Genomic DNA, 25,167 nt, shown 5'->3' on the forward strand with positions numbered 1-25,167 from the left:
AGCGTAGGGGCCCCCTAAGATTGGTGCCCCCTGGAGTTTTTTTTTTTTTTAACTCAGACTGTCCACACCTAGCCTCCAGCAGTTGGTCAATTACAGTTTAGGTTTTCCTGCCCCGGTGCTGGTTCCCAGAGAAGTTTCCGCTCTAGTATGTTGTGATTTTCTGTATTCACCTCTGTCTTTCCAATTTTGGGGGCAGTAGTGTGCCCTGTGACTTCAACTCATATTTTTAGAAATATGAGGGAACTTCAAAAAGTTCGTGGAAAGATTTGTATTATCTTTTAATTATCTTTTCTCATGAGCTTTTTGAAGTGTCCTTATATGTATACATATATATTTTTTAAATATCAAGAGCAAATAAGTACAACCTCTAAACAAAAGAGACTTTAAACAAGAGGTTTATTTTTTTTTAAAAAAAGTGTTTCCTCCCCCCTTTGAAAATATATAAACTATTTTTTTTTTTAGATGGAGTGCACATCTCCTGGTGTCCTTATTTAAGGATAATAGACAAACTATGAATCTCTTTGGCTTCTCATGAAATGAAAATCATTACATGGTGTTGCCAGATTTTGGAGCCTATGAAAGGCATTTTCCAGAGAGTCACATAAATTTGTACAGTTATGGAGGGGCTTAAATGCCTGGCTGGAGACTGTGTGTTCAATGTAGTAAAGAGTAGGTAGTCACCAAAGAGTCTCAGCAAGATACTCCTAAAATCACGTTTTAAGGAGAGAATTTACTATTTTTGTCCGGGGTAAGTCATGAATAAAGAAAATCTAGACTTGGAAAACAATTAGGTAAGGAAAATCATTGGTCAGGAAAGGTCCATATCTTTATACTAAAATGGTCATTATTATTTCTCTATTTAGCAAACTTTCCCAGGTACTTTTAGAATACTTATAACCTTCCAAGATGTAACGTGTACACTTCTTAGGACCATGTGCAGTTATGCATTGCTTAGTGGGGGGGATATATTCTGAGAAATGTGTCTTTAGGTGATTTCACCGTTGTGCAAACATCACAGAGTACTTATACAAACCTTGATGTATGTATCCTACAACACTCGTCAGCTGTCTGGCATAGCCGTTATAATCTTATGGGACCACTGTCCTATATGTGGTCTGACGTTGATTGAAATGTTATTATGCTGCACGTGACTGTATTATATAATTCACTTAAGAGTTGTGGTATGTTCTATGTAGACTGACAGGTTGTTGCTCAAATTCATTATGATAGTATCTTTTTGGTTTTTTCTTTTTTTTGGATTGTTTTGAGCACATTTTCCCCTTTAGGAAGCTTCAGCTGTTTGTAGGGGAAATCCTTGTGCCTTTTATAAGCTGCTTGTTCTCATAACACAGATTAACTTCACAGCACATAAAAAGAATACTGGAAAACATTTGCATGATTAAATAAGCCCCTAGAGGATTAAGTTTTTCCATATATTTTTAAGCCAGTGCTATTAATAATGCTTTAGCATTAAACTTTCTGTACATCCTGATTGTGGGGGAGGTCTTTTCTTCATTCTGCCCTTGCTGTTACTTTTTCCACTGTCATATTTTTAGCACTACAAAATTATATGTAGAAATATGGACTTAAAATCTGAAAGCTTAACTAAAGTCCAACGAAGTATCATTTCTGGAATTATTCCAATTTTTGTTCAGAGTTTTTGTCCATTAATCAAACTCATTTCTTCTTTTATCTTACTGGAAACCTGGCATAAAGTAGCTATTTACTGAGCTTAGGGGTTCATTCAGAAATAAGTGATCACTAAAAACACAGTATTTATCATTTCAAAAAAGATCATTTCATTTCCATGCACATTTTTCCTGAAATAACATCCTGGTTTGTAAGGAATCTCATTATTACTAAGGGATTCAGTTACTTATTAAATGCCTTTTATCCAGGCATTGGGTTGTCAAATCAATTTCCTGTGGCCAATCAGCCTGAGACCTGACTTTGTACGTGCCCAGAGGCATAACAGTCCCCCTTCTCCTCCAGCTCTCCAGGGCTCTCAGTCTCTCTGACCCTGCTATCCTGAAGCTCATTCTCAGTCCCTTCACGGGTGTTCACCAGCCCCTCAATTTCTCTGATCTCACCTTTGTTACCTTATCCAGTCCCAAGCTTATATGGGTCCTTAACTGCCTTTCTCCCAGAGATTTTATTTTCTGTCCTGAGCAGGGGCCTCAGATTGCTCAGCACTGTTTATGCTCTGCTGGTCAGCTTCTCCTCTTACACTCCCCACATTGCTGGCCTGCAGCGTCACCCTTTCTCCTCCCTGGCAGCAGAGGACTTGTGCCTGCCATTCAGACTCCAGAGCTCTCCGCCCCCAGTTCCCTGCTCCCCTAACTTTTCACTGCAGCAGCTTTGCTCATGCTTACCTCTGAACTTCCTGTCCCTGAGGGAGGGCTGCCCCTCCTTTCTAGCACCAATCTCTTCTTCTGTGGATTCTTCTGAGCCTGTTCTGCAGCACTGATAAGAAAAAAAAAATCACCAAATTAAGATTTTGCTATTATTTAAATAAGTAATACACACACATGGTCTTAAAAATTGAAGTAGTATAAAAGAACATGCAGAGACAACTACCTGATTCCAGTGTGTGTGTGTGTATTCTTCCAGAGATCTTAAATGCATCAACAAGCATGTACATGTGTACATTTCCCCTCTTCTCTCCTACCCCCACCTTTTTTTAAAGCATAAATAATGAATACAAACTGTGGATATTGCTTTTTTAATATATTGCTGTGTCTTAGAAATCAATTTACATCAATACTATGGAATTGCCTCATTCTCTTAATGGATACAAAATATGGCATTGATTGTGAAAGTACCATCATTTAGTTATCAGTCTCCTATTAAAGGGTAGCTGTTTTCAATCTTCTGTTGCTGCAAACAGTGTTGCAATGAGCATTCTTACAGTATCAGTCTTTGTGCCTATGCACAACGATATCTGCATGAAAAAACTTAGAAGTGGAATTGCTGGAGTGAAGGGTTCATGCATTTTCATTTTCTGAAAGGAGAAATTTTATTTTTTGTGGTACTGCTTCTCCAATCTCTCTATTCATTTATCTCTTTATTTCTTCTGAGTTCTGGGAGAATTTCTGAGGCACTCTGGTTCACTGTTTGCTTTCTATAATTCATAATTCCTAAACATGATAATCATTTTTTGTTTGCTCCTAAGAACTCTTTACTATTCTCATATTGTTCTCTAGTCAAGACAACTATCCTTTTATCATTTGATTTTTCTATTGAAGGAATAACATATATATTTGGAAAGTGCACAAATCTTAAATGTTCAGCTTGAGGAATTCTCAAAAAGTACACCTTGTGTAATCAACATTCAGATAAATAAACAAATATTACCAGCACACTGGAACATCCCTTGTGCCCCCTTCCATTATCTTGACTTCTTTTTTTTTTTTTTGTCTTTTTCCGTGTCCGGCAACGGATCGCAACCCTCAGTGTCGCCCCCGTACTGGACCAGGACCGGCAACGGGATCGCAACCCTCGGTGTTGCCCCTGCGCCTCGCTCAGCCAGTGAGCGGGAACCGGTCTGTATGTGGGATCCGAACCCTCGGCGGGAGTGCCACCACGCTTCCCAAGCAGCGCACTAGCGCAGTGCACCACCGGGCCGGCCCCATTATCTTGACTTCTAACACCGTAGATTAATTTTTTAAACTTTGTATAGATGTAATTTTACAGTACATACTACCTCTTCCTTCTTTTGTGTAACATTATGTTCGATGAATGTAGTATTCCATTGCACGAATATACCATAATTCATTTATTTATTCTACTGTTGATAAACAGTAGATAGATGCTTTCCAGTTTGGGGCTGTCATAAATAGTGCTACTATGGACACTTTTGTGTCTTCTTATGCACACATATACACATTTTTGTTGGGTGTGTGTATCTAGGAGTAGAATTGCTGGATCTACATGCCCTATCCTATAGAGCATGTAGGTGTTAAGCTAATAAAGTTTTATACTTTCATGAGGTTCTGGTTGTTCCACATCCTTGTCAGATTTGGTCTTTTCTGTGTTTTTCATTTTAGCCTTTTTTGTGGGTGCAGAGTAGTATTACATTGTAGTTTTAGTTTTTATTTCTCTGATTGCTTGTGATGTTGAGCACAGTTTCATGTTTATTGGCCCTTTGGACTCTTTTGTAAAGTGTTTGTGGAAATTTATTTTCCCATTTTAAAATTATTTTTAAAAGTGTGTTTGGCTAGCTGATACCTCACATTTGTGACAAAATCCTTTTATCCCTCCCTTTCCCTTTATCCTTTTAAACTTTTTTCTTGGCTCTTCTCTCATCTGTTATTTCTCTTCTAAGAAGTGAACTTTAGAATCCCAGCTCTTCTAGAATTTTTAGTAAATTTGTGTGAAACTTATTGTACTTGGGAAAAATTGGCATCTCAACTGGCAGACCATATTTCTATTCTTCCTAAGAAGAAAAAAGATGATAAATACTAAGCCTTCCCGGTTTTTTGCCTACCAGATTGCATTATTGTCCCCATGTTTAATTCTCAGTTTTATTTTTGACAGGTGCCTGTTAAAAGTAAAAGTCTTTTAATATGCATTTAACATCTGCAGACCCCTTTTTAAAAACATGAATGTTTTTCAGGTCCTTGATCAATATGAGCAAGATGGATTTAATTTCCTAGCGAAGGTGTTTAATTCTTCACATTCCTTCTTAGAAGACTTGACTGGTCTTACATTGCTGCATCAAGAAACCCAAGCTGCTGAGGTAAGAACAAAACAACCTTTCTATACTGAGGAGTGATGTGCTTGAAATCTGTTTGATACTCAGCTTTATCGAAAAGGAAGAAAGCAATTAACTTCAATTTTTTCCCTTACAGTAAATATCACTAAGCGTGCTAGTTATCGGAGAAGAAAGAACCATTAGCAATTGCTACATGCTCGTGTGTGCAAGGTGTTGTTCAGTAGGTGCCTAGTGCACAGAATTACTGATAAAGGAAGTACACATTATTGATTTTCAAGCACCTCTTGTACTTAGGATCTGCAAGATTTTTGGGTATTGGAGTGTTGGCTCTAATGACCATATGCCAAAATGCAAGTCAATGAAGATACTGCACTCTGGCCTCGTTCTTCAGAAAGAACATGCCTGCTGGTATTTCACAATTTGATCAGTCTCCTTAGGTCATTGAACCCCACCGTAATGGTTTCTCTAGATACTACGTGAGAGAGTTGTGCTTTGTTTCTCAGCTAGACTGTTTTACAGATCTTAATTCCCTGAGTCACTGCATCATTTTTTTTTTAAGACTGAGTTTAAAAAATAGATTATAATTTGGTTTTTCCAAATGCTCACTGTTCTTCAAAAAGGGAATGCTATGTAAAGTGATAGATCTATTCAGTTCACTTGGCAAAATGTACAATTCCTCAAAATGGATGAATGAGGTTAAATGAGATTAAATGAACATCTTTTCCTCTTAGTTACCTGGGTGAAGAAGCCATTAGGAGAAGTGTGACTTATCATAGCATTTCCACAAGCTACGTAAGGAAAACCTTGACTGCATGTGCCCTGCAGGAGTGGTACACTTACAAAGTTACCATTAGTCCTGTTCATTGATAACTCCTCTGTAAGTTGTGTGGTGAAAGGGCTGCTGTTGCAAGCACTGAAAGGAAAACCATGTAGAGATCCCAGAGTCAAACGCCTTGGAACTTTGAGCACATTAGGGTGAGAGTTTCAGGCACACCGGTGAGGCAAGATAGTCCATCTCTAGTTCTGGACTTAGAACTGAAACCAGTTCTTCTTTAACTTTCTTTGGTGTCCTCTGAGCATTAAACAAATGCAATCTTCCACTTATGGCTAATAGTTAGAACCACAGGGAAGCTTATTTTAATTTTCAGGAGAGGAATGGCATCTCTGCAGGACTTAGAGATTTTTTTCCCCAGAACTGTGATTGGGTTCCCAGACAGGGTACAGAACATTGTGTTGATTGTGGCCGCCATTCTCTTTTGAGCAGTGCTGTACTGCCTGATGGTATGAGAGAAGTCACTTAAAGATCTTTGCAACTTTGCAATTATTTGACGAGATGGCTGGGGGAGTTTTGCCACCTAGCTAGACATAATTTACATATTTTGCTTTAGTTGGCTAGAAGAATTGCAGCTTGAAATTTACCTCGTATGTCACTCCTTAAAACAGAGCAGATGCAAAGATAATGGGTAGATTCCTTGATTTAACTTGGTGTATCTTGTATTTAGTTGGTCAAACATAGCCTTTTCAGAGACTCAGAAGGGGAAGGGGAAGAGAGCAATAGTGATTAAATAGATGGTGGGGTAGGAGGGCACATGGTTTCATCCACAAGTCTGAGTTTTCTTTTTTTTTCCTTTTTTGTCTTTTTTACTGACCGGCAATGGGATCGCAACCCTCGGTGTTGCACCCGCACCACGCTCAGCCAGTGAACGGGAACCGGTCTCCACATGGGATCCGAACCTTCGGCGGGAGCGCCACCGCACTCCCAAGCGGCGCACTCTCCAGTGCGCCACCGGACCGGGCCGGCCCTGAGTTTTCTTTTTGAATTTTCTTTCATTAAATTATATTTATTGTTTTGGATGCCTTAAAAAATTATATTTATAATTTTGGAATCATAAGTCACACATCAAATTTTAGCTTAGGGATAGTAAACTGAGCCAGATATAGCTCGCAGGTATGTTTTTCGTGGGTTTTTTTTTTTTTTTTTTTTACCCTGCCCTATGTGTTAAATATTCAATAAAGCCAACATTTAAAAAAATCATGAGTTTTACATAAAAGTCTGAATTTTCCCATTTCCAACTTTTTGAGAAAGTCAGATCTGGCAATTCCACGCCTGCATTTCTTAATAGTGATAGTTAGCCAGAGCTGAGAAGCTAATTTTATAGATAAATAATGACTTGTTACAAAATTTAAAGGTATTAAAATAATATTCTGCAAAAAGGGAATCTTCCTTTACACCTGTCCCTTAGCCCCCCAGTTCCCTTCCTGGAGACAAACACTGTTAGTTTCCTGCCCAGAGATGTTCTATAGGTGATATTTTTCATTTAGATGATGCTGTTCAGTTGCTGACCCTTGTAGGGATTTAAGTTTGTAATCCCTGTCTTAGAAAAGGAACATTATTTTTCTTAAACTCTAAATATGTATTTTAAGATAAGGTCTAAAATACAGTCATCACCAGAGGACTTCATAGCAACAAAAATCACTGTCCTACCTACATCATTTTATATTACTTTGGAAAACGTCTGTGTACATTAAGCAAAATAAATATGCATATCAAAACTTATACACATGTCTGTGTAAAGGCAGTGTTTTGATTTACATACTTGAGTCCTAATGCATTTATAGGTGTTCAGCAATAAAAATACAAAAATTTTGCATTCCATCTAGAAAGGTTCCAACTTTTTCAGATACCATACTGGCCAGCTTCCACCCCCTACCCCACCCCCCCATCCAACTTATTTTAGCAATATAATGAAGATGCTGAATTAATTCTCATTTGGGTTAAATGTTTTCATCAGCTTTGGAATTGCAAAAGATTCAACTAGATAATTGTATGTGACAGTATCATTGTATCCCTTATTTATAGAATATGTATTTTTTAAAAATTTACTGAAAATCTTTTGAAAATTTGATACCAAGCACTGTGGTGGTAACTGAATACAGAAGTTTAATGAGACACTGACCCTCGTGGGCTCATAGTCTAGAGGGAGAAGCAGAGATATAAATAGTGAGCTCTAATATAATCAAAAGTGTTTTAGTCATTTATATATTAAGTGCTGAGAGAGCAGTTATTCCTGCCTGGGGGATTAGGGATGTCAAGGAAAGCTTTGCAGAAAAAGAACAAATTTTTCAGTTTTAAAGGATGAGTAGGCTATTTTTAAAAATAAAAGTTGGATTTTGGCAGGAAAAGCGTAGGGAGGGGGAGGACAAGAGGCCTAGTACGTTCTAGGCTGAATAAAGGCCTCCGAAGCCAAGAGTCTTTACTGTGTTACTCAGAATCATGAGCACTGTGACGTGGTTAGCGACAGAGTTACCTGAAATCGAGATTATGTTTTTCAATAACAGCTTTATTGAAATATAATTCGTATACCATGAAACTTACCCTTTTAAAGTGTACAGTTCAATGGTTTTTAGTATATTCAGAGTTGTATTGTCATTATACTCTCTAAGTTTAAACCGTTTTCATTGCCCCCCAAACAAACTCTGTACCCATTAAGTGGTTACTCCCCTTTCCTCCTCCTTTCAGCCCCTGGCAAGCACTAATCTGCTTTCTGTCTCTATGGATTCACCAATTCTGGACACATCACATAAATGGAAAAATACAATAAATGACCTTTTGTGTTTGACGTATTTCACTTAACATGTTTCCAAGGTTCATCCGTGTAGTAACAGGTAATTCTTTTTTTATTTAAAGAAATAAAGGTTGGATGCTATTCAAGTTTTCCATATCCGGTAGCACCTGTGGTCTGTCTCCCCAAATATGGTCCCTTTATGAGGTATGAATGCAAAGTTCATCCTACTAGTGACTACAAATCCCTTTATTTTCATAGAAAGGGATGAATGATAATGGATTGGAAGATATATCCAAGATGGGATCATCTAGATTTAGTGAAATTGACTAATCTAACCCATTTTTTTGTACCCATTCCCCATCCATCATCAAATACTCAAAAGTGAATGCAATGATTATAATCTAGATTACTGGTGTAATCATATTGCTATTGAGATTAGCAGGCGAATTACCAGGTGAGTTTTTATTGGAGGAGGCATCAAGGTGCAAGTGTACAGGATGGGGACCTGGGGCCAGGCTTACAAAGATGACTTTGTTTTAGGTAGTGATGATTTTGAGGTAATAAGGTAAGTGAGTGAAAATAACTGGATGACCTCAGAGGAGGGATGGAGATGGAGCTTCGAGACAAGGAACAGGACTGTAAAATTGATTTAGCCACATAAAGGAGGGTTATCCTATTTCATTTAGTGCAATGAGGAGAGACTATAGAGCTAGGATGCAATAAAAAAAGTTTTAATGAGAAATGTGTGTGGTAGATTAATTTTATCTGAAGTTACAGATTAAAAAATTAAAAATACTCACCACATAGATGCCATTTGCCTTTGCTAATGTCGTGTTTCGTAAAGAAGGGCCCTTGGACAGACTCCCATATTTTTTATCTATAACCCATCTGGTTGCCAAATTATAGTTACATGCTGCCCGTTGAGTATTAGAAAGGCCCCAGGAAGGAATGGCCCCACTCAGCTTCCTACCTTCTTATAATGTTGCCATCTGAATTAGGGAAATTTGCAGGAAGTTCTGACCTTACTTTAAGGACATTATTGAGAATGGGTTTGGATACTTAGAGATTGACCCTGACTCTAGTGTTCTTCCTAGATCTCTGTTTATCCTATTTGAACCCAAAGAAATGGCCTTGAAGTTGATGAACCACAAGGTATGCAAGTCTTAGAGCTGCTTAGGTGCTTACCAAATATTTTTTAAATTGCTGTATTTGTTGTAGAAAGGCTCAGTCTAAATCAAACATGTGAATGCCTTAGCCATGTATTTTAGTCTGTTTTGTGTTGCTATAACAGAAATACCTGAGACTGGGTAATTTATAAGGAAAAGAGGTTTATTTGGCTTATGATTCTGGGACAGCTGCATCCGGCACGGGCCTCGGGCTGCTTCTACTCATGGCGGAAAGGCAGCAGTCAGCTGGCAGGTACAAGCAGATCACATGGCGAGAGGAAGCAAGAGAGCAGAAGCAAGAGAGAGAGAAGGAAGTGCAAGGGTCTTTTTAAACAATCAGCTCTCTCAGGAACTAACAGCGAGAACTCACTCATTACTCCCCCCTCCCCCAGGGAGAGCCTTAATCCATTCCTGAGGGATCTGTCCCCATGACTCAATCAGTTTCCAACACTGCCACATTGGGGATCAAATTTCCACATGAGTTTTGGAGGGGACGACACATCCAAACTCCATCACCATGTTTCATAAAATTTACTATGATTTATTTTCTTAGGGTTATTTCTCATCCTGTGAATAGAATAAGTATCAGTTCACATGTATTTATTTCTTTCTAACCATGGGTTCAACATTGTGCTATGAGAAATGCCAAAAATATACATATTTTTTGATTCTTTAAAAAGATCAACAAAATTTGCAAACTTTTATCTAGACTGACCAGGAAAAAGAGAGAGAAGATCAAAATTACTAAATCAGAAATAGAGCAAGGGCATTATTACATTGTCACTATTTTTTGTGGTGGTTAGATTTAGTTTCTCTTTCTCATTAGCATTTTTGTTCTGCCAGTGGGTTTTGTTCTTTCTTGTGTATCCATGGTAGTGATGTCACTTTTTTGGATTCCAGATCCTTCCTTGAGGATTTCCTGTAAGGCTGCTTGTATACTGGTGAACGCCTGCAGTTTTTGTTTGTCTGGAAAACACACTGTTTTCCCCTTATTTCTGAAGAATAGCCTTGCTAAGTATAGTTTTCTTGGCTGGCAGTTTTTTTCTTTTAGTATTTTGAATATATCATCCCATTTTCTTCTGGCCTATAGAGTTTCTGTTGAGAAGTCTGCTGTTTTTCTGTTAAGAACTCCCTTATCTGTGACTTGATGCTTTTCTCTTACTTCTTTTAAGATTCTCTGTCTTTGAGCTTTGCCAGTTTGACTGTAATGTATCTTGGAGAGGGTCTTTGTGGATTGAATCTGTTTGAGGACCTTTGAATCTCCTGGATTTTGAAGGTCCAGTCTCTCCCTATACCTGGAAAGTTTTCTGTTATTATTTAATTGAATAGATTTTCCTACTTATTGAAAATAGCCTTTTCCTTTCTCCTTCCCTTCTGGAACACCCATGATTCAAAATGTTCATGTGCTTAAGGTTGTCTGCTAGTTCTCTTAGATTTTCTTCATTAAAAAAATTTTTTTTTTCTTTTTTTGGTCCACCTGGATTATTTCAAAAAGACTGTCTTCAAGATCAAAAATTGTTTCTTCTACTTATCCTAGCCTGCTACTTAAGCTCTCAGTTGTGTTTTTATTTTGCTGAATTAATCTTTCAGTTCCTTGAGTTCTGCTGCATCCTTTTTCAAGGTATTAATCTCTTCGTAACTTCCTCCTTTACATCCTGGATTGTTTTTCCCATTTCATTATGTTGTCTAACTGAGTCTTCTCATATCTCACTGAGTTTCCTTAAGATTGTTGCTCGAATTCCTTTTAAGTCATTTCAGGAACTTCCTGCTCTATAGGGTCTGGTATTTGAGGATTATTGTATTCTTTTGGTGATATTTTCTTGAGTTTTCATATTTCTTGTATCTCTGTATTGATATCTGGTCATCTGGTAGAGCAGTTGCTTCTTCTGTTACTCTGTAGTGGGCTTTGAGGAGAGAGACCTCTGCTGGTATCTCCTCGTGTCAAAGCAGTCACATGTCTGGTGGACTGCTTGCACAGTGGCTGTGGCTACTGCTATGGCATTGAACTACTTTTGTGGCAGCCATGGCTGTGGAGGTGTCTTGTGGTGGACCATCTGCATGGAAATGATGTTTTTGGTGTGCTGTTTTGCCTGCTTCTGGACAGAGGTGGCTGCCCTCCACTCCTGCCTAGGACCCTGGGCATGCTCTCTTGCCTGCATCCAGGTGGAGGGGGCTGACCACGGCTCTTCCCAAAATATTTTCAAATTCAATCTAACTAGAGAGAAAAGACTGATTAATAAGAGAGTTAGTAGAACAAAAATATTGGTGTATACTTGAGAAATTCAAATTCTCAAATCCCATAACCCAACTCCCCTGAAATACCTCATTCTTATTCTTGAAAGTTTGAAAGTTTCATGGTTCCAGGATTAATTTCAGGCTATGTTTTATTCCCTTGTCTTGTCTATACTATCAGTATTTGATGATATACTGTGCAGTTATGATTTCAGGGTTGCAGTTACAGCACTTCATTAATATAGTCTGCATTTTTTTCCAGGTTTTGTTAAACACAACTTCCTTTCTGCAGATTTGGGGATTAATGAATGATCATTAAAAAAGAAAGTTTAGCAACAACCGTAACATAGGCTGTAAAATCATAAACAGGCTAGCAGAAATATACAGGGCTGAACTGATGGGTAGATCCTGAATTAAAATTCAGATTCTGACTCATCTACTACAGAATTCAGAATTCTAGAAAATGCCCATTTCTCTCATAGCAGGAAAGTCATATGAAAAACATCATAGTCATGTGATATGACTTCATTGGCACAGCAATTTACTATTCAGCAAAGTAAATAACACAATTAACAAGTGTTTCTGCTGGGCCTTTTGCACTTACACTGAGTTTTTGGCCTCTCCTTCTCACAGCTGGTTTTGATTTGGTTCCTGTGGAATATTTTTTTTGTTTTGTATTTAACAACAGTCAGATATTTATGTACAGCTTCATCAAGAGCCTCCGATGACAAATATGCCTTTGGAGGCCAGTAGAAGCTGCGGGAAACCCCCGTGTCAGCACTCAGGCCTGTTTCCAATGGAGAGAAATTGCTCTGGGGACTGACCTAGGCTGCTCATTAATCCAGTTCTCTTTTTCCAGATCCTTCTGCTAGCTCACTTGCAACCTGTGCTGGCCCATCCTGGGACTGTGCCCTGCCTTGATTTTTCCTTATGAAGCAATCCCTCAAAACACAGCCTTGGCCTTCTCTCCAAAGCGAGGGAGGAAAGGCAGAAACTGCAGGCAGAAAGCCATTTAATTCTTAGATTGGGAACTGCAGCCTGGTTTTTGAAATAAAGCTTGGCAGTATCTCATTCAGAACTCACTTTATAAAATGTCCCTTTTATTTGCTGTCAGAGTTATCTACATGGATTTGAGATGTTTAGATAAATTAGTATTAGGGAAGGATCCAGTTGGAGACTAGACAGTGAAGTCTGGGCAGAGTTCCTCACCCTTCAGAAAAGGAGTCTTCAATGGTGTAATCCACTTGGAGCTGTATGGGAGAGAGGAGGAGGAAAATCATGAATGCTAAAAGCAAAGCAAAGACAGCTAACAGTAAGAAATAGAACACGGGAACCAAGTCCTCCTTAAATTTTAGTCCTGGTTCTGCTAGTGTTCTCTTGAGTGACCTTGGATGAAAAACTTAAGCATTTTGCACATCAGTTTCCCCACTTAAAGTGAGAAGACAGAAACATGTGAAGTCCTTTTGAGCTCTGCCAATTCAGTGATTTTGACTCAAATATACCAGTTATAATGAAGAAAGAAAAAGATGATTGCTTTTTATTTCAAAATGTTAAAAAAAAAAAGTACCAAAGTGATTACCTTTTATACATTTTATAAATATTCTCTGGTATTTATTATATCACCAGTTATAATGAAGAAAGAAAAAGATGATTGCTTTTTATTTCAAAATGTTAAAAAAAAAAGTACCAAAGTGATTACCTTTTATACATTTTATAAATATTCTCTGGTATTTATTATATCAGGCTGCCATTCCTAGAAACATTTTTGGACACATTCTTTTGGGATTTATATCTATTCTGAGCCTTCAAAGAACATCTCTTGTACTTTGTGTTGATTGGTGTGTATAGTGGTATACTACTAGCACACAAATCCCAAATGGTATAATCCACTCTAATCACATTTCACTCTCCAGACTTGGTGCCCAGGACCTTTGGCTTCTTCATAAACTCAAGCCCATCATGGCCATAACTGAGTATATTCATAAAACATGCTCTACCTCTCAGTACAGCTTCCAAAGATGAGCTCCAAAACCCTCTTATTTTAAGTAATGGCAGCATCCTTAGAATGTTGAAAGAATAATATCTGGGCAGTTTCTTTTAAAATTAACCATATTATACCATAGAACTCACAGAGTGTTTGAGTAGACTGAACCCTGGCCTGATCAGATCTGAGTTCATACCCCGGCTCCAACATGTGGTAAAGACTACCGAGTTGAACTGCGTGGGTTGTGCTGAGCAGAAGCGTATGCAGCAGCCCTTTGTGAGACTTTGGGTTGTTACTTAACTTCATTGAGCTTCATTCTCCTCATTTGTAGAATAGGATTAATAATTCCTACTTCTCACAATTACCATGAGATTAAATAAGAAAGTACCTAACAAAAGAAAAATGGATAAATTGGACTACATCAAAATTTAAAACTTTGTGCTTTGAAGGATATTATCAAGAACATGAAAAGACAGACCACAGAATGGGGGGAAATAGCTTTTTGCAAATCATGTATCTGATAGGGACTGGTATCCAGTATTATAGGGAATAAAAAAGAAATATAACTCAATTAAAAAATGGGTTATGAACTTAAATAGATATTTTTCCAAAGAAAATACATAGATGTTTAATAACCACATGAAAAGATATTCAACATCATTACCCATCAGGGAAATGCAAATCAAAACCGCTATGACATACTGCTTCATATCCAACAAGATGTCTATATTAAAAAAGACAGACAATAACAAGTGTTGGCGAGGATGTATAGAAATTGGAACCTCTATATGCTACTGGTGGGAGAATAAAATTGAGTAGCCACTTTCGAGAACAATTTGGCAGCTCCTTAAAAAGTTAAACACAAATTACCATGTAAGCCCAGGAATTCCACTCCTATATATATAGCCAAGAGAAATGAAAACATGTGCACACAAAAACTTGTACACAGTAATCATAACACCATTATTTATTCATAAGAATCAAAAAGTGGAAACAACCCAAATGTCCACCAACTGATGAATGGATAGATACAATGCAGCTATTACATTGGACTAGTGGAATATTATTTGGCAATAAAAAGGAAAACACTACCAATACATGCTGCAATATGAATGTACTTTGAAAACTTTATGCTAAGTGAAAGCCAGTCACAAAAGGCTGTATGTTGTAGGATTTCATTTATATGAAATATCCAGTTTAAAAATCCAAAGAATAGAAAGTAGATTAATGGTTGCAAGGGTGTGGGGATGGCTGTTTGGGGGAAGGTGAGGAGTGGCTGCTTATGGGTGAGGGTTTCCTTTTGAGGTGATAAAATGTTCTCATCTTAGGTAGGGATGATGGTTGCACAATGTGAATCTACTAAAGCCATTGAATTGTACATTTTAAGTGGTGGGTTGTGGGGTGTGTGAATTATATTTCAGTAAAGCTGCTTACAAAGCAAGCAAGCAAGCAAACTCATGCACAGAGTTGGGGTGCCTTGTGTTTGCTCCTCCCCTCTTCTTTTTCTGGCTCTCTCTGCATGCAGTATTGATTTTCTGTCTGTGACAGGCTGTCCTAGGATGTCAGTTTATTTGTAGGAATGAATTTTGTGTGAATTATGACAACAATCTCTTCCATTTTTATTGTGACTCAGTTTTCAAAGCACGAATTTCTGCTCATGTCGTTTAAACCTTTCTTGCCCTATGACAGCTAGTTAATACTTGGAAAATACAGAAGGTGCCCAGCAGCCGGCCACCTCCCTTCATGCTTTCTAGGGGAGAGAGAGCGTCCAAATGTCAATTCCAGCCACGGAAGCCATCAAGATGGAGGGGTTAGGGGAAGATGAGGACGCTTCGTTACCTATTTTTGTTAAGTTTAAGCAGGTGTTCAGAAAATCCAAATCCCAGCCCACGTCTGAATTTTTAAATGCCTCTTTACCACAGGATTTTCTTTTCTCGTCAAGACTTTTTAGTTTGAAAATTCTCAGACACACAGAAAAATTGAACAAAAAGTACAAGGAATACGCGTATACCTTCTGCCTGGATTCAACAATTAACATCTTGCCACACTTGGTTTCTCTCTCCCCCTCCCCTCTCTGTGTCCCTCTCTCCCCCTCTGTCCCTCCCTCTCCCTCCTCCTTGTCTCCTTCTTTCTCTCATCTCTCCCTCCCTCCCTCCCCATCCCTCCATACACAACCACACCGCACCACATATCACATACACACTAACACATTTTCTTGTTTGCTGAACCATTTGAAAGCAAGTTCCATACAGTGATGCCTCCCCCCTAAACTTTTAGCATGAATCTGCTAAGAATACAGACATTCTTTGATATAAACATAATACCATCGTCATCCTAGAACAATGAACAATAATTCCATAATAACACCTAAAATCCAGCACACATCCAAATCTTCCCCGTGGTTTACAGGATTTTAAACCTTTGTTTGCTTTTTCCTCAAGTTGGTAACTTTATACTTACCAATAACACCTAAGCACTGGTCACTTGGTATATCAACTGGAGGGTATCTTTTCACTCTCTTGACACCTTCACCCTCCTGTCTAAATGAGCGACAATTATCCTATTGGGCAGCGTGCCCCAGAGGTCCTGCTGTTCCAGGCAGGCCTCTTCCAGATGAGGTTCTTATCCAGGTATCATCTGAGCATCCTGGTCTAACTAAGGCTGCCCTAGGAGCCACCCAGTCCTGAGCAGTGGCTCCTACCCATCCTCCACCCCAGGTCCCCAGTGCCCGAGGATTTTACAGAGGTAGGAATGGGACTAATGAAGGCTGTTTCCAGTATTGAGAAGAGCCAAACAAAAACAAAACATTTAAGACTCAAGATGGTTACACTGACCAACTAAACCATAGAGATTTTTTTTCAACTATACAGAGGTAGGAATGGGACTAATGAAGGCTGTTTCCAGTATTGAGAAGAGCCAAACAAAAAACAAAACATTTAAGACTCAAGATGGTTACACTGACCAACTAAACCATAGAGATTTTTTTTCAACTGTGATGAAAAGAACTGAGAGGAGTGTAGCAACTAATGTTGATTCCATTATCTGTCATTTTCAGCGTGCTTTGGTACCTACCTTTTTGATTCCCGCAAAAATGTTATGAAGTGGTTATTGCCCCATTTTATAGATGAGACTGTCAAGGCTCAGATATGTGAATTGACTTGCTGAGTTAACTGGACATTATGAAACTTAGCTGTGCTCAGTATCTTTGAACATCTCAAGGCTTACAAAGCATTTCCTAAGCCTGGAACAGAGAGGAAGGTGTGTGCAGGGTGATGTGGAAGTGTTCTGCTTTATGGAGAGTAGTTTCTACTTTCATACTGAGCAGTTTCCAAAAGCAGTTTCGCTTTTTGTCTGTTTCCTTACAATTGCACTCTCAGATAGCATGGTTTCTTTCATAGAACCTTTCTGGGCCCTCCTCAGCCAGCAGCGCTGTGTTTTCCTACTCTTAGAAAACTGGTTTCTAGGGCCAAGCCTGTGGCACACTCGGGAGGGTGCAGCGCTGGGAGCGCGGGAGCGCTCCCGCTGCGTGGGCCCTCCTCAGCCAGCAGCGCTGTGTTTTCCTACTCTTAGAAAACTGGTTTCTAGGGCCGAGCCTGTGGCACACTCGGGAGGGTGCAGCGCTGGGAGCGCGGGAGCGCTCCCGCTGCAGGTTCAGATCCTATATAGGGATGACTGGTGCGCTCACTGGCTGAGTGCAGTGCAGCCGGTCTCAAAAAGGACAAAAAAAAAAAAGAAAACTGGTTTCTAGTAAAATCGGTGGGAATGAGGTTTTACTCACTGACAAACTCGTGATTCCATCTCTGGACTTACCATTGGGAAAAGGGAGGTAACATAACTTCTTTCTTCCTGGCCTTTACTTTTCCCTAAATCATAAAGGCATATTAAGAGCTGTCTCCCACTTGCTTTTTATTAAGCTGTCTGGTGGGGGAAAAAAAATTCAGTGTTAAAACTCGAAATATCTGTATCATATTGTTACAGGACAAAATTATTGAGTTCCTAATTACAAATAGGTAAACTGTTCTGGAGTTTTTAAAATTTTGTTTCGTTTTGATTTGCTGTTGACTTAAAATATTGTGGTTTTCCTAACTTAATCCTCCTTGGAAGATGCTATACCTAATACTACTCAGCATTTTATTGAAAGGAAAGAAACTTGGCTTTAAAAAAGGTTTTTAAGATACTTCGTTTTCATAAAAGACACACATATGCAGTATTTATGTTATTCTTGTCTAACGTCAACTCTAACCATTGAATTGATGTTTTGAAGCACCAATTCAGAACAAACCTTTTAGAGAAAACTATTTCAAGTTTCTACACCCTAATATTTGTTTATTTATGCTGTTTCCCCATTCCTCTCTTTCAACAGTGACCTGTGGAAATAAAGTGTTATGCTTAAATACTGTGATCACTAGGCTGAAAAAGCAGAGCTCTCTTCAACCCTTAGCAGCATGGGCCTAGAAACAGGGTGGTCTTGTGGAAGGAGCATGGATTTGGGTCCTGAAGAGTAGGGATTTACTCCTGGTCCTGCTACTAGTTCCGTCATGTCCTTTTGCCTGGGCTTTATCTGTAGAATGGGTTAACACCTACCCCACAAAGTTGGTGTTATTATGTGCTCTGAAATCTTAGAAGTATAATACAAACGTTAGTTATTGTAAGCTAAATACAAGTGAACCAAATGGAAAATAACTACAGATTTTTTTAGAATAAAAATGTTTCTTGATATACAACACCATAGGCCTTTGGACATAAATCTCTTGAACTTTCAACAATCATTAATCATTAAAATGGTCATTTGTATTAAATGGATATAATTTGAGTGTCAAAGAGATTAGCAAAGGTGGTTTTGTTGCAGAAGAACCTGTTAAAAAAAGCTATTTGCTAATAGAGTATAAGAATACATATTACTTTTCAAAAAAATCTGTGTAAAACCTTTGTAATATGAAACTATGGCGACTGCATGATTAAATGGTGATTTTTAAAAGAGCATTCTTAACTGTTTTGATGTTGTTTTTTGTTTGGTTTTTGGTGGCTTGCGGGTACGGGGATCTGAACCCTTGACCTTGGTGTTATGAGCATTCTTATCTGTTTTGAAACTAACTCCCCCAAAAGAACAGCTGAGTGTAGCATTTTCTCTGCTGTGTCCCCATGTGTCCCTCAGTTCTGCTTGCTGTACATAGTTCTCTTCTGTGCTGTGCTCTCTCTCACCTCCGGATATTGTTCAGCTGGTCCTTCTGCTTGTCAAAGCCTGATTCCTTCCCCATGAGATCTGCCCCTGGTATTCTACTAGTCCTTTTAACTTAAGCGATTACCTCCTTTGAGAAGTGGTTTGGATTCACTCCTTCCTACTGAAGCTGAGATGCAGATGACATTGTGTAAATGAAAAGCACCATGCACATTTGAGGTGACTTGTGTTATTACCAGTGAGTAGAGGAATAACTTGATCCAAACAATGCTTTTGGAAAATTAAAATGACAAATACCAAGAAAATGTCTCCCCTGCTTTTTTCTTCAATATTTTCAAATGAATTATTTGCAGAAAAAAGCATTAAACATTATATATAATTTTTAAAATAAGTATAATATAAACACCAAAAAATACGTTATTGCTCTTCGCCCATCTCATGTTTTGCTTCCTGACCATAGGCCTAATGGTAACTGCTCTCTAGACTCTTGTGATAATTATTCCCCTGCTTTTCTTTACAGCTTCTGTGTGGTGTATGGATCCCTAAACAATATAATTCCATTTGCACGACATTGATCTTTTATAAATGGAATTATACTGTGTATAATCTTTTGTGTCTTCTTTTTCTCATTATTGTGAAGGTTTCCATGCTGCTGTGTGTAGCCAAAGTTGGTTCATTTTCATTGCTGTATAGTATTGCACAGTTGGGTATACTACAATTTCTCTTCTACTGTAGATGGACATTTGTAGCACTTCCAGTTTGGGACTACAGTAAAGAGTGCTGGTTGTGTGTATCTGCTGGTTGGAGCATTCTTGTGTGTATCTGAGTCAGCATTTCTCAACCTTTTTTTTCAAATACCACCGCTTCTAGGGAGAAAATTTAATACTAAAATTTTAGAATTTAAGTTAAAATAATTCTAAAGAATAGAATTTTGTCAGATAGGGTTGAGCTTTGGAGAGCCACCAACCATTGTAATATCTAAGACCTGTTTTCACCTGCCCAAAACCAATTTTTGCTACTTTGGGAGATAATGTCACCTCATCAAGCATGCAGTGCTCTAGTTTATTAATCTAAGACCAGAATTATCAGGTCAAAGAAAATATGCATCTTCAACTTTATTAGATCATGGCAGACTGTCTTCCAAAGCAGTTGTACCAATTTATCCAGTTTAAATGATTATCAGTATATGTGGGAGTTTCTATGGCTACATATCCTTGCCAAAATCTTGGTACCATCATATTTTAAAATTTTATGCAAATCTGTTGTGTATAATAGCATCTCATTAGGCTTTTAATTTGCATTTTCCTGATTACCAGTGAAGACACCGAGGCCCAGAGATGTAGGTGGGACTCTTGACACCTCTGGGCCTCAGTGTCCTCACTTGCTAAACGAAAGTATTGGTGGCTGGGTTAGGGCAGTGGTTCTCATCCCTGGTTGCCCATCAGAATTATCTGGGATGCTTTTTTAAAAATGCTGACATTTAGCCCACACCTGCCTGAGAAGGGCTGATTCATCTGTATTAGAGATTACAATATCCCTTTCAACTTAACATTCTTTGATAGTGATAAAGTCTTTAATACCTAGATTTCATGGTCTTGATCATCCTCCTTGGTTGCACTCTGAATTAAGCATGCCAGAGGATTACTTCACTGTAAAACTATAATCTGTTTTTGTAAATGAGTTATAAAATGGAGAAAATGCCTTAATTTAGTCCATAGAGGAAACTTGGCATCAACATTTAAAATACGTTTTTGGAACTGGTTTACTTTCAGCAGTATAGGATTTTCTTACATTGATACCTACTGTGACAAAATACACACCTGAAGACAATGTTAAGAAATTATAAATGAGCCTTAAAAAGAATGAGGCACGCATAGGTCACAGCAGCTGGGCAGACCACCAGCCTGACAAGGCTGAATTCATGAATTCTTGACTTGGCTTCCTCTAAAATTCTATCCAGTTGCCGGCCCCACCTCTAAATCCAGTCAGTTAAGGATTCCCTCCTCAAGGAGAAGTCCCTGCTCAGGCCTAGAACTGTAGCACAGTCAAGGTGAACCAGCTAGGCTCCGGGGGGAGTTGGTTAAGACCCCTGCTCTCCTGGACTGGGCCGTGGGTTGATAGTTATTGGGGCTTGGGAGGGGTACTGTGAGAAGGTGTTGTACCATTTCATCTACTTCTGTGCATCTTCAAAGGTCTCCAAAATAAAAAGTTCTCTAAAATTCACTGCCCGACACCAGGTCAGTGGTGTCTCCTAGAGCCCATCTCCCACTCATAACCATATCATGTATGATCAGTATCTGACACTTGAGTGGCATCTTGCATTTTTCAGAGTGTGTTTGCTTGCATTTACTTAGCTGATTATCATAGCAGTTGTTTTCAGTGAAAAACCTTTTGTAGCCATTTAGACCTGGTTACAAATGACAGAAACAAGGAGCTCAAACCGGTTTTAGTATAAAATACTAATTTATTGCTTCATGGACCAGGTCATAGAATCCTGGCCCCAGGTATTCTAGATTGTGGGATTTAATGTCACAGCCATCTTTGTACTGGTGATGTGTGTTCTCTCTTTGTAGGCTTTATTCTCTCTCTCTCACTGCCAGCAGGTTCTTTTTTTTCCATGTAACAAGAAACATGGCCTTGGGCAGTTCCAAAATCTCATTCTTTAAGAGCATCTTTCCCTGCAGCTCCTAAAGGAAACTCCCACATAAGGACTGTGATTGGCCAGGCCTAGGTCACATGACTTCTCTGGACCACTTGCAGAAGACAGGGAAGGACTGCTGTGATTGGCCAGCCTGGTCCAGGGCAGGGTGTGATGAGTGAGAGGGGCATACCACAGTGGGGCTGGATGGATGGATGGCTGTGGACATGCATGGCCGAAGTCTGTTGTAAGTCCACTCTACTCAGTCCTTCTACCATGCCTGTTCCTCTTCCTCTTGAACAATTCTGCTTTTCTATGAGCAATTCAAATTAAGGAGTTTAGTGCAAATCATGAAATTCCAGCCCTGAGGTTTTCCCCCAAGCTTGACTTACTCTGCTAGAAAGCAGAGTAAGGATTTACTCACATCTTCTTCCAGAAGGATTTACCCCCATCTTCTCATCTAAGCACAGATACCAGACAAGAACTCTTTATTCACTGAGTCTTTTATTGAACTATCTGTACAGTCTCCTTCACCACCACCCTCTAAAGGGAGGAAAGAATTTTCTCTGAGATTGGAGCACAGTACTTCTAACTTTCTCTGTATGAGGCAGCACACAGAAGTCTCATTCTGGATTAAGACTCAGCTACTCCTTCCTCACGAGGTCACACCTCCCAGGTGGGGAAGGGGAGCACGCTGGCTGCTTCTGACCAAGTGTGCACTTGGGAGCCGGCTGAGGCTTCATCTTACAGCCGGTGTGGCGATGGTCAGCAGCAGTGTCTGCCTCGGGACGTGCGCCTTCATTCTCCTCGGCAGCCTAGAAAATTACTTACCATGCTGAAACAACGTGTTGATAAACCCAGATCTGTAATTAAGAACATAAATGACACAATACAGGCCTCGCACAAATGAACAGTTGTGGGGTATTATGGGCCCCTATGGATTATTGGACTGAAGAAAAGGAGGGGGAAAAGCTGGTTGCTGTTGGACAAATTGCTACCAGATGTAGATTTCAATAAACACCACACTGTTGTTCCCCTGCTTGAAGGTGCTATGAATTCCTTGAGGCAACAGGGCAATCAGTAAACCAGGGACTGTTCCAGCATGAATGGAGCCTCCTGGTGTTCCCTGTCCCTGGATGTTTGTCCACAAAATGCAAGGCAGACCCTGGGGGCCTCTGCCCTACCTGACATTTTACACCACAGTAATACACTTAAAATGTAGCAGTCAGACCCCATGGAACCCAAAAGAAGCTTGGTTAAAATGTCACAAAAAGAAAGTGTCATGGTGGAGGCAAGGAGCCATGTGATGAAACTGGCTCAGTCAATAAATATTTGAGGGACTGCCTTGTGCCACATGATGAGACAAAGTACACTATCCTTCCTTTCACTGAATTGACAAACGGGAGGGAGATGGGCATTAAAGCAGTCATTGCAAGTAAATACTGGACAAGTCTTCAAGCATCCTGCAAAGGGGTGCCATATGAACTTGTAACACAGGGGCTGCTGTGTCTGCTTTCACCAGCAGCTACCATGAGCTGGCCAAAATACGAGCCTGGAAATTTAGGCCTGAGAGGTCCCAGGGCCTTCACTCTGCTTGCTATACCCTGAAGGGAACAGAAAGGAGAGAGAGATTGAGACTTAGAGAGAATATGACTGATTTCAGTTTAGTGTACTGATAAGCTTCTCATGTTCCTTAGAGGGGGGTGATCCTAGATATAGTGACTTTCCTGACCCTTTTTTTGGTTATTGCTCTCTAAAAAAACAAAACAAAAACAAAAAATACGTTAAATGGATGGTTGGCCTAAATCCAAGAAGTATGTCTGGATCACAAGCTAACTATGTGGTTTTTTAATCCTCTCTTCCCAATCAGATGTTAGGCTCCGGAAAGGCAAGGACCACACCTTTCCCACTTTGTACCCTCACAGACTAACAGGTGCTGTATATACTGGTTGAATGGCAGTATAACAGGTGCTGTATATACTGGTTGAATGGCAGGGGAGAAAAAGCAGTTTTACATGAAAAGCACATTAACTACTGACATGATGTTTTTGTTTTGAATCATAAGAGTTTAAGGGACATGGGAGCTAATCAGAAACCCTGGAGTTGAAGTAAATTCAGCTGCATCAGACTTGTCTGGCCTTCAACTGACATACCTCTGCCTTGACTTGCAGGGCGTCCCCATCTCACAGGGTGGTCTGTTTCTCCTCCGGACAATGATGAGGTAATGGCTAACCTCTGAGAGCTTGCTATGTTCCAGACATTGTACTAAGCATTTATTTGGATTATCTTCACAACCACTTTATTTCACAGATGAGGAAATCGAGGCACATGGAGGCTAAGTAAGTTGCCCAAGGTCATGTGGCTAGTAAGTGTTAGAGCCGAGTAGTTTGTCTCCAGAACCCATGTTCTCAACTACTACTTTGCAGTATCTCTCTAACATATTAGTTGGGCCTGTTCATAGCTAATTAAATTCCTCTTCTAAATGATAGGCCTTCATATGTTTGACCATGGCTTTCGTGTTCCCCAAACCTCTATTCTCTACATTTGTGCTTTGTAGGTCATTATGTTGAATGGTTCCTATCTCTTCAGGCCAGAAATTCAATTTTGCCAGTACAGAGATTCTCCAGGACTAACTCCCACACACCAAACTCATAAGAGATTGAAGTATAAACAAGGCAGTTGAGTTTGTCCTGTGGGCTGCTCCCCATATGTACGTGGGGAGACAATTGGTAATTGGAAGGTTCAGTGTTCACTTCATGGAGCTGTGACACCTCTTGTACCACAGAGATCTACTTTCCAGAGGGACCATCTTGCTAATTTCTGGACAGTGTCAAAGACATTAACAAAGTTTTGCACATCAACTTCCCTCTTTCCAAGCTCCAAATCTTCTAGTTATATAGATTCTAGCTTTCTTAGTTAAAATCATATTTCTTGAGACCACTCCTTTGTCACTTTGGCTGAAATTGGGAATTCCCAATCTTATCAGCTGCTTTTCTACAGTTTCTCCAGATGACTGACTTCTACACAATGGCTGATGTCCTCCAGGGCCTGTCAGTTCATACTAATTCCATCATCCAAGGCTAACCTTATTTTTGAGAGCTGCAGGGAGACCTCACAGTACCCCCTTTGTGGCTAAGTATAGTCATTATGCCATGGGAGAATCTCAGTTACCTTAGTGGAAAACCAGGAAAAATATTCCTTTGACATATTAGGTGCATACATTTAAAAACAAGCCAAAACTTCTGAATGTTTACTAAGGAGGATATCTTTTGAAAAGGTCACGTCAGGTACAGGTACTTGATGAAATAGAAGTAAAAGTCAGCATTCCTAGGCCTGATCAGCACATGAGATAGAGCTCTGGGTGGCATCTGCCTAACAGAGTTCAACCTGAGGGAAATGATGGGCCTTTTGGCTTGACTGTATCAGTGGTACAAAGGTCCTCTGCCAGCTAACATGAACATGGCTGTTGTGCCCAAGAGAAAACCCTGGGAGTTCTGCTCTCAGCAAATGTTTATTGTTGAACTATGAAGGCAGGCACTAGATTTTATTCAAATCTGTGATTCCAGCTCCTGGTATAAGAACTGGCATTCATAGAAAATAAAATAAAAATTCAAAAATATGATTGTGATTCCATTTATGTGAAATTTCCAGAGTAGGTGAATCCATAGACAAGATAGATTAGTGGTTA

The 25,167-nt window shown here is 39.4% G+C and overlaps 1 protein-coding gene across 1 annotated transcript in view; it reads left to right on the forward strand.

The window, feature by feature from the left end:
* ATG7 (autophagy related 7) overlaps positions 1-25,167 on the forward strand; it is a 174,241-nt gene that overhangs the window by 116,422 nt on the left and 32,652 nt on the right. The window contains exon 15 of the mRNA XM_008585559.1: positions 4,616-4,738. Coding sequence (XP_008583781.1) covers positions 4,616-4,738 — 123 coding nt within the window. The remainder of the gene's footprint in view (positions 1-4,615; positions 4,739-25,167) is intronic.

This window comes from Galeopterus variegatus, unplaced genomic scaffold (assembly GCF_000696425.1).
Source record: "Galeopterus variegatus unplaced genomic scaffold, G_variegatus-3.0.2 Scaffold3618, whole genome shotgun sequence".
Classification (NCBI taxonomy): Eukaryota; Metazoa; Chordata; class Mammalia; order Dermoptera; family Cynocephalidae; genus Galeopterus; species Galeopterus variegatus.